Source organism: Brassica rapa, chromosome A04, assembly GCF_000309985.2.
Source record: "Brassica rapa cultivar Chiifu-401-42 chromosome A04, CAAS_Brap_v3.01, whole genome shotgun sequence".
Lineage (NCBI taxonomy): Eukaryota > Viridiplantae > Streptophyta > Magnoliopsida > Brassicales > Brassicaceae > Brassica > Brassica rapa.
Genome location: NC_024798.2, coordinates 7,036,704 through 7,050,517, shown reverse-complemented (window position 1 = coordinate 7,050,517; position 13,814 = coordinate 7,036,704). Strand labels below are relative to the sequence as shown.

The following is a 13,814-nucleotide window of genomic DNA, read 5'->3' as shown; positions in this document are numbered from 1 at the left end:
ATCTAACCCAAGTCATCCTCATAACTCACGCCCCCTCTTCACCCGCTGCCTCGTCCAAGCCTGGAGCTGCGTCACCTCCGTTTTCTCCGACCATCGGGTCTTTCCCCTCTGGGTCTTCTGAACATGTCGGAAGGAAGCACGCGGATTTCAGATCAGCGAGGATGAGACCGAAATCTCCATCCACGGCCGCCATATCTCCCTTGCAGCCGGACAGTCGGGCCTCTTCGGTCTCCAAGGTCGGGGGAGTCTCACTTTGGAACAACCGAACCACGGCCATCCCGCCCTCAATCGTCGCCAAAGCTAGGTCCCTGCGCAAGATACACTCGAGACAACCCAGGGAAGCAGAAATCTTCGCCAAGCGAGCCTAAAACTCTGCGCGAAGGGCATCCGTGGCCTCTTGGATCCTGCGGCTTGCTAGTCCCGCATCACCCTCGATCTGACGCTGGAGCCGACGCACCTCCGAGGATTTGGCCTTCCTGGCCTTCTTTTCCTTAAGCAAGGAACTCGCCGTCTTCCCAAGGTCCCTCTCGAGCTCTCCTATGGCGACCTCGAGCTTCGACACTTTCGCGGAGTGAGAGTCCTTGACAGCCGTCAGCATGGCCTCGGTTTCAGACCATCTGCCCTGAAGGTCCACCAACTCCCCGGAAAGGCGACTGGTCTCAGAACCACACTCGCTGATCATCCCATCGATCAATGATATGAACTGCGAACGGTGAAAATTCTTAAGACTAAGTCCGAGAAAGAATGCACATAAGGCGATCTTATTAAAACATACTGACTTATCAAAAGACTGATTTACGGTTTCGGTCAGGTTATGGTTACATAGGACTGAATTAAACCAACCTAACAAGAAACTCCATTAACGAAAATTTTATTGTCTTGATAGTATAAAGGTCTCGATATTTGTTTGAACCTTGACTTATTTTCACACGCCTAATAAAGGACGGCATAATTGATTGAAGTGACTAATATTAATTTTGATTTATTAGTTCGGATAATCACACAATATATAAGTATCCCTATATGTATAATAATGATAATGAATCTCGATATTATCATGGCAGCCAAAAATTCCCACACGCATAATAATGTTCACGATTTTCGATACTGGAATATGAACCGCAACTTTTGAAATAATTCTGATGCTGAGTATAACGAAAATTCGAGAAGGTTGAATAATATAATACATATTTACAAAGGCTTGTTAAATACTATAATTCATGTCCTTTGGAAAGCATCTCTACAACTCTGATAAGGCTGAGTTAGTGTTAACGGGGGCTGAATTAATTTTTACTAAGGCTGAGTTACGTTTGAATTAGTACGAAGTTTTTATACTATAATTCATGTCCTTTGGAAAGCATCTATACAACTCTGATAAGGCTGAGTTAGTGTTAACGGGGGCTGAGTTAATTTTTACTTAGGCTGAGTTACGTTTGAATTAGTGAGAAGTTCTTATACTATAATTCATGTCCCTTGAAAAGCATCTATACAACTCTGATAAGGCCGAGTTAGTGTTAACGGGGGCTGAGTTAATTTTTACTTAGGCTGAGTTACGTTTGAATTAGTGCGAAGTTTTTATACTATAATTCATGTCCTTTGGAAAGCATATATACAACTCTGATAAGGCTGAATTAGTGCGAAGTTTTTATACTAATGTGGTCGAATTTTTAAGAAAATAAACAAAATCTCATTCAAAAACCAAAATTATCATGTCCAAACTCTTCAAACATGTCGACAAGAGCAAGCCAAACTCTAGTTATCATCCACTCAGGCTTATCGCCACCCTGCGCCCAACACCTTTTCAACCATCGCATTTGAGATCGAAACATCGTTCTGGCCACCAGATTGAAATGCGTCCATACTAAAAAATTATGTCTCGGATCCCAAGTGTTTGTCCGCTAAAAAAAGAAGATAACAGAATATTAGAAACCCAGCGTTCCTTTAAACATATAACTGCTGTTTAATGGAATATATATACATAATCGGTGCTTACAGCGAGTATAAGAAACCAGCGTTCCTTAAAATGAGCGGGGATGAAGCGGTATGTCGACCACTCATGAACCCATCCTTCTCGAAGAATATTTGGGATCGCCTGCGAAAGATCATGTAAAAATCTAAACCACGTAACAGAGGTTTTGTCAACGTAGACCCCTGGACTAGGGTTTAGAACCGGGAGGTTTTCCCGATCTGCAGAACTTAGAATGGCATTCACACTGCTGGCGAACTTTAATGACCAGCCAGGAACAATCTCCATATCCATATGGTTTAGGTTTTTATAAAGAGTGAATGATAGTGGAAAGAGAATGAAAAGGGAAATTGGACATATATAGAGCCCAATTGAAATGCGAATAGTCGCCAAATTCAAAGAATAAAAATTCCAAGTTGCTATCTTATTTCCCCGCCAAACATCTACATTTATCAAACGTGGCGGCCGAGTTATATAGCCTATTACGGCTGATTTAATATTTGGGATTTAGGGTTTAGTATTTAGAGTTTAGGTTTGTTTATTTAGGGATTTATGTTTAGGATTTGGAATAACGGTGTGATAAATATAACAAATAACATAAATTTAGTCTTAAAATGCATTGTATATAGTTTAGGAGAGTTGTATTATGATCACACTCTATATCTACATGTAAGGTTTTAAGTAATTGTAGGACAACATATACCTCAAGATAATGATCGATTCTAAACTCGTTAATTCAATAAATAAGAGACGTTTGGTTGATTATATATTCACTTATTAGGGAATGTTATAACATTTTGAAGTATAAACATATCAATTATTTTAATTCAGGGTATGGTTTGAGGTATGGCTGACTTTTATCTACCTTAACGGCTGCTTTATGAAGACGAATCGGCTGACTTATTAAATATTTTCCAATCTTAGGGTATGGTTTGAGGTTTGGCTGAGCTATATCTACCTTAACGGCTGACTTAATAAAATAAAACAACAATAAACAACTTAAGGTAATTGGAAAGTCTGATTGAAAATAACAAACACAGATTCATTTGGAAAGCTAATTGTTCTCCGCCCTGTTTTCTCCTTCATTGAGGATCTTTGCCGCCATCTTCAACCGTAAACCTTGAATATTTTTATCGTTTATCCCAGCAAAACTTACACCAAGCGCTAGACACTCCACAAACTTCAACGCATACACCCCACAATCGCCAATCTGGGTGTTTTGTGGAGTGTACCTTTTGCTCCTCCTCCTGAATGCGAATTTCTTCCTACTCGGGGTTCGGAGATTGGCAGGAATGTTTTGATTCAAAATATCGGGAAGCATAAGCGTTATCGGTTTAAATGAATCAAGCATTTTCTTCTCACTTTTGGCTGTTACCTCTCCAATGATTGAATCATAGTAATCAACCTTCTCCTTCTTCAGATCCACGTGAAAAGCCACCCAGTGATTTCTGCCGGTTTGAAGACATCCGTACAAGTGTTCCACGTGTTCATACCACTTCAAGTTTGTTTGAAAGTTAGAGGGAAGCTTACCGTGTACAAGATTTTCATAACCATTCCCTGTGAACTTCATCATATTAGGTTTTATCTTGAACTGCTTGTAATCGTCAACCCACTTAGACAAGAACCAAGGATCAATGAAGGCAATTCGCTTGGTCCAGAATGGGGTGGGATCTCGCATGGACCTCTTAATGAGGACGTTAATATACGCAGAGATATGCTACACAATAGATATTAACATGTCAGCCGTAAACAAATATATAAGTCAGCCTTAATAGAAGATAGAAATCAGCTGAAAGATCATGTAAAACTCTGTCGTAATTATAGACTTACATCATCAAACAACCATCCATATTGGCTATGCGGCCACGGTCTTTCAGGGATGAGTATGCTGTAGAAGTCACCCTCACGAGCGGAAGATCTTACAACTCTTTTCTTTGCTGGTGCTGGTGGTTTGGGTGGAATTCTCGAGATGTGTTGCATAAGTTTATCTAATACAATCGGATCAACAGGTGCTAGAGGGTCATATATTGCTGATGAAGGCTCAACATTATTCCTCATGCACGTCGTTCCATTGTCTCCAATGTAAGGAAAAACTGGTCTTGAAGAACCTTCAGACAATGCAAACCCTTGTGGAGATAATTTAACTGTTTTCTCCAGATATTCTTTTACTATAGCAGATCTAATCAATTCCTGACTCTCCATAGGCGACTCCGGCAAGATTTCATTCTCCTCCGCAAGAACTTCGTCGGTCATTACAGCAAATTCACTGCCCTCTACAGAATCTTCAACCTTGCATCTTTTTACATTGGCACGCGGTGTAGTTATATTCTTTCTCTTCTCATTATCGGCTTCTTGATTTTTTAACTCAGCCAGTTCTTCATTCATTAACTCAGCCTGTTCTTGATTCTTTAACTCAGCCTGTTTTTCATTCATTAACTCAGCCTGTTTTGGTTTATTTAACTCAGGCTGTTTTTGCTTCATTGAGGCAGCCGCTTTTCTCTTAGCGGCAGCTTTATCCTTCCTCTTCAACACAGCCTCTGCTTGCACAGCTTTTTTCTTATCTTCTGCATCCTCATCCTTTATAGTACGGTTGCGCGTGGAGTGGCGACGTAAGTCTTCAGCCTTAGTTGCCTTTGCAAGAGAAACATATAGGAAATTAAGAACATTAGCACCCTCATTTTCAGCATGTGTTCCAAACTCCTAAGCCAAAGTTTTTTTCATCCCTCTCTCCTTATCAAGCTCGTTGGACAAATTGTTTCTAGGTCTCATATCCTTTCCAGGGGTTTCAGCTAACAGTGGACTACAGACAGACTTCTGCTGGGTATTAGGCTGTGGTGATGACAACGGTTCAGGTTGTTGGTCGGCGACGACGTTTGAGAGGTTATCTTTGTTTTGGGGATTTTTTCTTCTTCCCATAACTTTCAGACGCTCCTCCACTGCAACTTTCACCATGTCATCTATCGACTTCTGGTCCACCAATGGTTTTTTAAATCGCACGTCCATCAGATCAAATTTTCTGGAAAGTTTATCCAGAGTACTCGCAATGGCCATCAGACTCGCGTTGTTCCCCGAATCTTTATTACCTTCCTCTTCGCTTGAACCGTTTCCCGTTGCAGCAGCTTCACCCTCATTGGTCTTAACTTTATTATGCTTCTTAGTGGGTGGCTCAGCTTTCTTCTTCTTCTCGTTACCCTTCCCCTCCGCATTTCCATGCACTTCCCAAAAACCTTTTACAAATCTACCTGCATGTATGTCTGTTATCAAGTTAATGAGTTGTGGGTCGTCAGGTTGACACGACCATTCAGGAAACAACTCTTCGATTGACTCCTTCGAAACCATTCTCCTAACACGCACCTGTAACACCAGGTCATAATATAACTCAGCCACCAAATAAACACAACACTCAGCCATTAAGTCTAATAAATCAGCCATTTAAGAAATCAAAACGCAGCGTTACACCTTACCTGGCTATGTTGTTTTATCTCGGCAGACAACAAGTTTTCGAAATTTGCACGAGTACGCTTTCCACCCCATCGTAAAAGTGGAACGTCTTCATTATTCACCACTCTCCCAAAACACTCGCCAAAGCAGACGATGGATTCATACGCCCAAATCAATAACGCATCTTTTAGGCCGCTTAATGTGTATGACCCCCTGTCTGGAGCCAACGTTTTAATAGAGTCAATGAGAACTTCGTATGCAGTCCGACCCCATGGATACGACTTCATGGCTTCATCGTCAAACACTCTTTTGGCACTTTCAAATGGCACCCGAGAATTTTGATGCAAACAATAAAGTACCATGTGTTGAAGAACTAATAGCCCTAACCATTTACGCTCTTCAAATGTCCAACTCGGGCAGACCTCTATTGAGTTCTTCAGTTTATCCAACGTGGGTCCCCTCCCAAGCGACACCTTCAGCTTCGCCCAAAACGGTTTGTATTTATCAGGATCATGTTCAAAACTTTCTGTTGGCAATGGACCAGTGTTTAACCCAGTTATCTCACCAAATTCTACCAAACTAAACCTGATAGGCTCATCAACCACCAGACTCCATATCTCCTTCCTATGTACTCACAGCTGTCTACATAGTAGATAGTGTACTGTTCTACCAGACCACACGCTTCGGCGTTCAACTAGCCTAGCAACTACTCCAATGGGAGAGTTCACCAGTGCTTTCCATACATCTTCTCCTAGTGCTTCTATAATATGAGGTAAATCTCGTGAACGGAAATTGTGATTAATGTCTTTATTTTCTAGGTTAGAAGACCCTACAGGATAAAGTCTTGGAGGGTAACCCCGTGATTTAACATCAGAAACATCCATCTGAACAAATAAACAAACAATAACTCAGTCACGACATATAACAATAACTCAATGAATATAACAATAACTCTGCCACAACATTAAAATAACTCAGACACAACATAACAATAACTCAGGGAAAACATAACAATAACTCAGGGAAAACATAACAATAACTCTGCCACAACATAACAATAACTCAGCCACAACACAATAATAACCTAATCACAACTACACCCTAACTCACTCGAAACATAGCCCTAACTCACTCGAAACAACACCCTAACTCACTCGAAACAAAACCCCAAATCAATATTTAACGTCGCGACATCCTACCGAAAAGACGAACTTGTAGATATGAATGCGGCGAAGACGATTTCGTACAAACGAACGATAACGATAACAGAGATCTCACAGTTATTTTTAGGAAGAGGAAGTAAACACAATGTCGACGGCGATTTAGTATCCTTGCGGTTCCTTCTCCGTTTCCGACAATGTTTTTTTTTTCTAATTGTTTTGTCAATCAATGTTACTGGTTGATGAGACTATCTGAGCATAAAAGTAAATAAAACTAACCAAAGGCTATTTATGTCATTTACTAGAGGTAACAAAACATTCTCGCTTTTATCAATTTGATTTAACGGCTGAGTTATATATTAATAAACGCATAGTTTTGTTTACATACGACTGAGTTAAAACAACTTAAAAGTTAATAAAGGCTGAGTTACATAACACGCGAAAGCTGACTTATGATGACAAAACATGACTAAACAGAGAAGTAGTAGTAGCAAAATATCGCCATTCCAGCCATACAAACAACCACATTCCTCAAACACCTACTCTCACTCAAACATTCGCCTCCTTTTCTCTCAGATTCTGTCTTTACTCCATTCGCCAACCGAGCAACGTTAACTCGCAACTCCGAGATGTCTCTATTCATGCCATTTATCACTGCCTTAATATCTTCAACCTCTTCCACCAAGCACTCATCCGCCCATTTGAATAAATGACTCTGTTTTCACCAATGTTACCAGATCTAAGTATTACGTTTCCGAACATGGGAAATAAGAACCAGAACTAACCTTATGATATCCTTTTGCACAGCAATAGTACAATCTTCCTGGATTTGTTTCGCTTCCAGATGTAAAAATGTCAGATGGTGCACCACACCAACACTCTTTCGGCGTTCCTCTTTCCATATTCCTACGTCGTCTGTAATAATTTCCTGAGGTGAAGGATGAGGAAGACATTGTTAAAATAGATTTCAAAGTCCTTGAAAACTAAAAATTGTTTTACTTTGTAAGAAGAGATACGACATCACACATATAGTACTATTAAATATATAAAATACAATATAATATCAGTGTCTCGATATTGTAAATGAAACATATATATAAAAACTCGTAATAATGAGTCTCGATATTATCATGGCAGCCAAATTTTCCCACGCGCACAATGATGGAACTTCCCATATACCGCCTCTTAAAATTAAATCGATGCTGGGTTATTTAAATACAATGATGACTGAGTTATTTAAATACGATATGCCTGACTTATTTAAATAAAATGATGGCTGAGTTATACCTTAATTATATTAGATATGTGGCCGAGATAACATTCACAAACAGAAATAATGCGTTTCAAAATACAATTACGGCTGAGTTATTGAAACAAGTTATGCCTGAATTATATAAAATGTGTGGCCGAGATTACATTCAAACTAGTTGCGCCTGAATCATTGAAACAAGTTATGGCTGAAATAATGAAGTTCAAAATACAGACACGAAAAGACTTTCAGGAACCAAAATTATCTGGACCAGACTCTTCAAACATGTGGCAGAGATCAAGCCAAACGCTGGTTAGCATCCAAGTTGGCTTCTCGCCTCCTTCCGACCAAGTCCACCTCAAATGGCGCATCTGACAACGAAATAGACTTCTGGCCACAAGATTAAAATTACGCCAAACTGTCAAATGATGCCTTCGATCCCATGTGTTTGTCCGCTACAGCAAACAAAAAATACAAAGATTACAGACCGATGGTATATATTAATATATATGAACAAATGTCGGGCCTTACAGCGAGTTGAAGAAACCAGCGTTCTATAAAATGATCGGGAATGTCGCAGTATGTCGGCCATGCATGAACCCATCCTTCTGCAAGAATCGTCGGGATGACCAGGGAGAGATCAGTTAAAAATTTAAACCATGTAGAGCTGGTTGTGTCAAGCAAGTCACACGGACCAGGGTATAGAACATGGAGGTTTTCACGATTTGCAGAGCTTAGTATCGCAAAAACACTGTTCTCTAACCTCTCTGAATTTCCAGGAACAATCGGCATGGCTTTTGATGGGGATAGAGAGATATTGTTTAGGTTTTTTCTAGAGAGATAAAGGCGTAAGAAAGGGTATTAGAGAGGGCACTATATATAGAGAAACATAGAACGTGAAACGGCGGGAATTGAAATTTCTCAAAATTTATTTATCTTATTTCCCGCCAAACGACAACATTTAACAAACGTGGCATCCGAGTTATATAGCTTATTACGGCTGATTTAATATTTGGGATTTAGGGTTTAGGGTTTAGTATTTAGAGTTTAGGTTTGTTTATTTAGGGATTTATGTTTAGGATTTGGAATAACGGTGTGATAAATATAACAAATAACATAAATTTAGTCTTAAAATGCGTAATATATAGTTTAGGAGAGTTGTATTATGATCACACTCTATATCTACATGTAAGGTTTTAAGTAACTGCAAGACAACATATACCTCAAGATCATTATCGATTCTAAACTCGTTAATTCAATAAATAAGAGACGTTCGGTTGATTATATATTCACTTATTAGGGAATGTTATAACATTTTGAAGTATAAACATATCAATTATTTTAATTCAGGGTATGGTTTGAGGTATGGCTGACTTTTATCTACCTTAACGGCTGCTTTATGAAGACGAATCGGCTGACTTATTAAATATTTTCCTATCTTAGGGTATGGTTTGAGGTTTGGCTGAGCTATATCTAACTTAACGGCTGTTTTATGAAGACGAATCGACTGACTTATTAAATATTTTCCTATTCTAGGGTATGGTTTGAGGTTTGACTGAGCTATATCTAACGTAACGGCTGCGTAATTTAAACAAGGTGGCTGAGTTACGATAAACAAATCATAACTTTAAGTCAAGTACAAAATATCTAGCCATAAGTCATACAAAACTCATCTTCATTCATCGCCAAACAACCCTACCAAACTACAACTTCCTTCATCGAAGACATCTGCTGCCATCTTCATTCTCAGACCTTGAATATTTTCATCCGATATCCCATCAAAAGCTACACCAAGCGCTAGACACTCGACGAACTTCAATGAATACACTCCACAGTCGCCTCTCAGGTTGTTTTGTGGAACAATACGTTTTGTTCTTCGTCTGAATACAAACTCTTTCTTGGTAGGGACTCGGATATCATCAGGAATAAGGGCATTCAGAATCGCAGGGATAATACCAGTAAGCGGCCTAAAGAAATTTAGCATTCTCAGATCACTTTCGAGTGTTTCCTCTCCAACGATTGAATCATAGCAATCAACCTTCTCTTTATGCAGATCCACGTGAAAACCCACCCAATGATTACCGCCAGTATTAAGCACTCCGTACAAGTGATCTACATCTGTAAACCACCGCAACTTTGTCTGAATGTCTGTGGGGATCAAACCGCTTGCTAACCCCTCGTAACCACTTCCTTTGAATTTGACCATTTCCGGTTTGGCTTCGAACTCCTTATAATCGTGAACCCATGATTCAAGGAACCAAGAGTCTATAAAGGCAACGCGCTTGGACCAGAATGGGTTCGGATCTTGTTTGGACCTTTGAATGAGGACTCTAATATACGCAGCAATATGCTGCACAGATAATATATAACTCAGCTGTACCATACTTATAACTTAGCCGTAAAGTAAATATAACTCAGCTGCATACTTACATTTTGAACCAGCCATCCATATTCTTTGATGGGCCAAGGTCTTGGAGTGATGAGGATTCTGTAGAACTCAATATCCTCGTGAGCTTCTCCATGTGGAATTTCCCTGATAATTTAACACAACTCAGTCTCTGCAAAATCTTTTTATTAGCTAAAATCAACGAAATGGTGCAAAAGTCCTTACTCGTGTGGCTTTAGGTGTTGCAAAAGATTATCCCTTTTAACCGGATCAACAAGTCCTAGGGGATCATATATTGCAGGTGAAGGTTCTAAACCTTTTCTCATGCACGTCGTTACATTGTCTCCGATGTGGGGAAATGGTACAGAAGGACCAAATTCCGCACTCATTTGAGAACCATCTGGAGATAATTGAACAGCTTTCAGCCGATACTCCTTTATTCTTCCACACCTTTTCCTTTCATCTTCCTCCACATCAGATTCCGGTCACAGTTCGTCTGTTTCCGCCTCAATTTGCTTAGTCGGAATGGTTATTCTTTTTGTACCACTGCGAGTCCTTTTTGAAGCAGGAATATCCTTCTTTAAGTCAGCCTCTTCTTGCTTCTTCTTCTTCTTTAAATCAGTCTCTTCTTGCTTCTTTTTCTTCTTTAACTCAGCCTCTTCTTTCTTCTGCTTCTTCTTTAACTCAGCCTCTTCTTGCTTCTTCTTCCTCTTCAACTCAGCTTCTTCTTGCTTCTGCTTCTTCTTTAACTCAGCTTCATTCCTCTCCAAATCAGCCGCTAAGTTATTTATTTTCCCTAAGCCCCTGCAACCGAGTCCGAATGGTGGTTCCTTACCAGGAGAATCAGAGACCAAATCAGCATTTGTTGCATCGGCATTACCAAACGCCAAATCCAAGTTCTTTTTCACCCCAGCAGCCTTATCCCTGACAACCTTCGAATTCAGCTTTGCTCCCATACCTTTCGCATCAGCTTTAGCAATATCATCTGCCAGATTCTTCTCAGATTGGCCTTTATCAGGGGTCTTTTGCGGTTGGCTGTCTTCGGACTGTTTATCAATAGGGGTCTTAGATGCAGGTTGACCACTATTGGAGTCCGGCTGTCGGTTGTCTTCTGAGACCATCACGTTTTGACCATCAGGTTGACCACTATTGGACTCCGGCTGTTGGTTGTCTTCTGAGACCATCACGTTTTGACCTTCAGGTTGACTACTATTGGACACCCCCAAAACTCTCAGACGCTCTTCAACTGTAGTTTTCATTGTATCTCCAATGGTATCCAAAAGGCCTCGGGAAAAAGATCCAAACTTGGTGTCGTATTCTGTTAATCTCGAGTCAAATTTTTGGTCCAACTTCTCGAGATGAGCAACTATGTTCAGCAGAACCGCTTCGCTGCGACCCTTCTCCTTTGCACTCTCCTTCTCCTCTACAACAGCAGTTTCACCCTCATTGATTTTCACCTCCTTCTGTTTCTTACCATTTTTCTGCTTCTTTGAGGGTGGCTCAGCCTCTGACGAAACTCCAGCCTTCGTTTTTTTGTTCTTCTCATTCGATTGCACATAAAAATCTCTAACAAACCTATCTGCATGTATATCTTTAATTAGGTTATCAAGTTGTGGGTCATCTGCTTCATCCTTCCACTGAGGAAACAGCTCTTCTAGACCCTCCTTCATCACCATTTTCCTCACACGCACCTACAACACAAAAACATAAATCAGTCATTAAAATTAACAACTCAACCATAAAATAATCCAATAACTCAGACATTACATTACAGGATTCATATGTCTGATTTAAACCTTACCGTTCCATGATCATTCATCTCCTTAGCTATTGTAGTAGCAAGACTTGCACGAGTACGACTTTCACCCCATCGCAAAAGCGGAATTTCGTCTGGATTCACTTTTCTGCCATAAAGCTCTCCGAACACTGTGACAGATTCATACGCCCAAACCAATAACACGTCCTTGAAGCCACTAAGGGTGTACGACCCTCCTTGTGGATGCAACAACTTGATAGAATCAACAAGAAATTCATAGACAGTCCGACCCCAAGGATAAGTCATCAGGGCGTCATCATCGAATACTCTTTTTGCACTTTCAAAGGGTATTCTACAATTATGATGCAAGCCATAAAGTCCAATGGCTTGAAGAAACAACAGCCCATACCATTTCCGCTGATCAGCACTCCAGAATGGACACTCCGTTAAAGCTTCTATAAGTTCATCAAACTTGGATCCGTACCCAAGCGGCACTTTCAACAACTCCCACAACGCTTTGTAATTCTCTGGATCAGGTTCAAAACTTTCTTCTGGCAGTGGATTTGTGTTTAAACCTGTGATCTCACCAAATTCTATTAAGCTAAACCTGAGAGGTTGATCAACAACGAGAGACCAAATCTCCTTCTTATAGACTCGCAGCTGTCTACAAAGTAGATAATGTACGGTCTTACCAGACCACACCAATTTGCTCTCAGCCAGTTTAGCAATCAATCCAACAGGATACGTCTTCAGATTATCCCACACATCTATTCCAATTGCTTGTCTAAGTCGAGGGATCTCAGAAAAATGGCTATTCGTATTAATGCTTTTGTTTTAAAAAATAGAAGCCCCTTCAGGGTAAAGTCTTGGAGGGTAATCCCTTGCTAGATCTTTGGAAACATCCATCTGATCAAAAAAGACATATATAACATATCAATGATAAATCAGATGAAAATGCATAAAATAAACAAGCCACAAAACATAACTCAGCCATCATTACATAAATAAATCAGTCACAAAGCATACTAAACCAGTCACAATTACCTTCTATAAATCAGTCGTTAAGGATCCTAAATCAGCTGTAACGAATACTAACTCAAACTCAGACAAAACATATATCTAACTCACAGCATTAATTAAACTCACTCAAATACTCGAAAAACTCAGAGCAAAGCCTCGAAATATACCAGATAATACGATTACAGAGATTTGAGGAGACAACCAATCTGAAGAAGAAGCTTACGGACACACGATTTCAGAGAAAACGCTTACGGAGACTATAGAAGAAGATTACGGAGATTATTTCAGAGAAGCCGCTTTGCCGAGAAGAGTTGTAGGGAACACGATTTCGAAAACAGTTAGGGTTTAGTGGGAGAACAGTCTCGGAGAAGTTAATGATCGTCGTTTGATTTTCCTTCGTGTTAGGTGACGTGGTATCATTACTTCTGATGTGGATTTTCAAGTTAAAATTAATCACAACTAAAAAAAAAAAAAGAGCTTAAACAGTAATTTACTAGGGTTCTAAAAACACTCTAGTCATTTTCAAAAGATTTGTATTAGTCTAGTCATTAGCTCACTTTTTTGTATTAGTCTAGTCATTTTCTCTTATTTTATTAACTAACTCATAATATAACGCATTATCATAATTTAAATATAATATTTTACTTGTAATAAAGTAATAATTGTAAGTTTAATATGTACTACAATAACTTTTAATGTACTTGGACTTCTTGTGAAATCTATTTATATATAATAATCTAACATTCATTTTATACATACGCTAGCAGCACCATCCCTTTGAAACCCGAAATACCCATATAGTTACTTGCAAAATAAAAATCTAATGAAAATCTAAT

The 13,814-nt window shown here is 39.5% G+C and overlaps 3 protein-coding genes across 3 annotated transcripts; all 3 read right to left on the bottom strand.

Annotated features, from left to right (window-relative positions):
• Positions 1 to 3,020: 3,020 nt before the first annotated feature.
• LOC117133326 lies at positions 3,021 to 7,469 on the bottom strand. The gene is made up of 7 exons (XM_033289312.1): positions 7,353 to 7,469; positions 7,043 to 7,282; positions 6,083 to 6,291; positions 5,431 to 6,031; positions 4,775 to 5,320; positions 3,797 to 4,597; positions 3,021 to 3,683 (listed from the first exon to the last, which is right to left on the bottom strand). Exons 1-7 carry the CDS (start codon positions 7,467 to 7,469, stop codon positions 3,021 to 3,023), a joined length of 3,177 nt encoding a protein of 1,058 aa, XP_033145203.1.
• LOC117133523 (DNA ligase 1-like) lies at positions 4,048 to 11,940 on the bottom strand. Its single transcript, XM_033289925.1, has 2 exons — positions 7,353 to 11,940; positions 4,048 to 7,282 (listed from the first exon to the last, which is right to left on the bottom strand). Exon 1 carries the CDS (start codon positions 11,876 to 11,878, stop codon positions 10,688 to 10,690), a length of 1,191 nt encoding a protein of 396 aa, XP_033145816.1. The 5' UTR covers positions 11,879 to 11,940; the 3' UTR covers positions 4,048 to 7,282; positions 7,353 to 10,687.
• On the bottom strand, positions 9,492 to 10,591 carry LOC103848220. The gene is made up of 3 exons (XM_033289311.1): positions 10,428 to 10,591; positions 10,247 to 10,349; positions 9,492 to 10,166 (listed from the first exon to the last, which is right to left on the bottom strand). Exons 1-3 carry the CDS (start codon positions 10,589 to 10,591, stop codon positions 9,492 to 9,494), a joined length of 942 nt encoding a protein of 313 aa, XP_033145202.1.
• Positions 11,941 to 13,814: the final 1,874 nt, after the last annotated feature.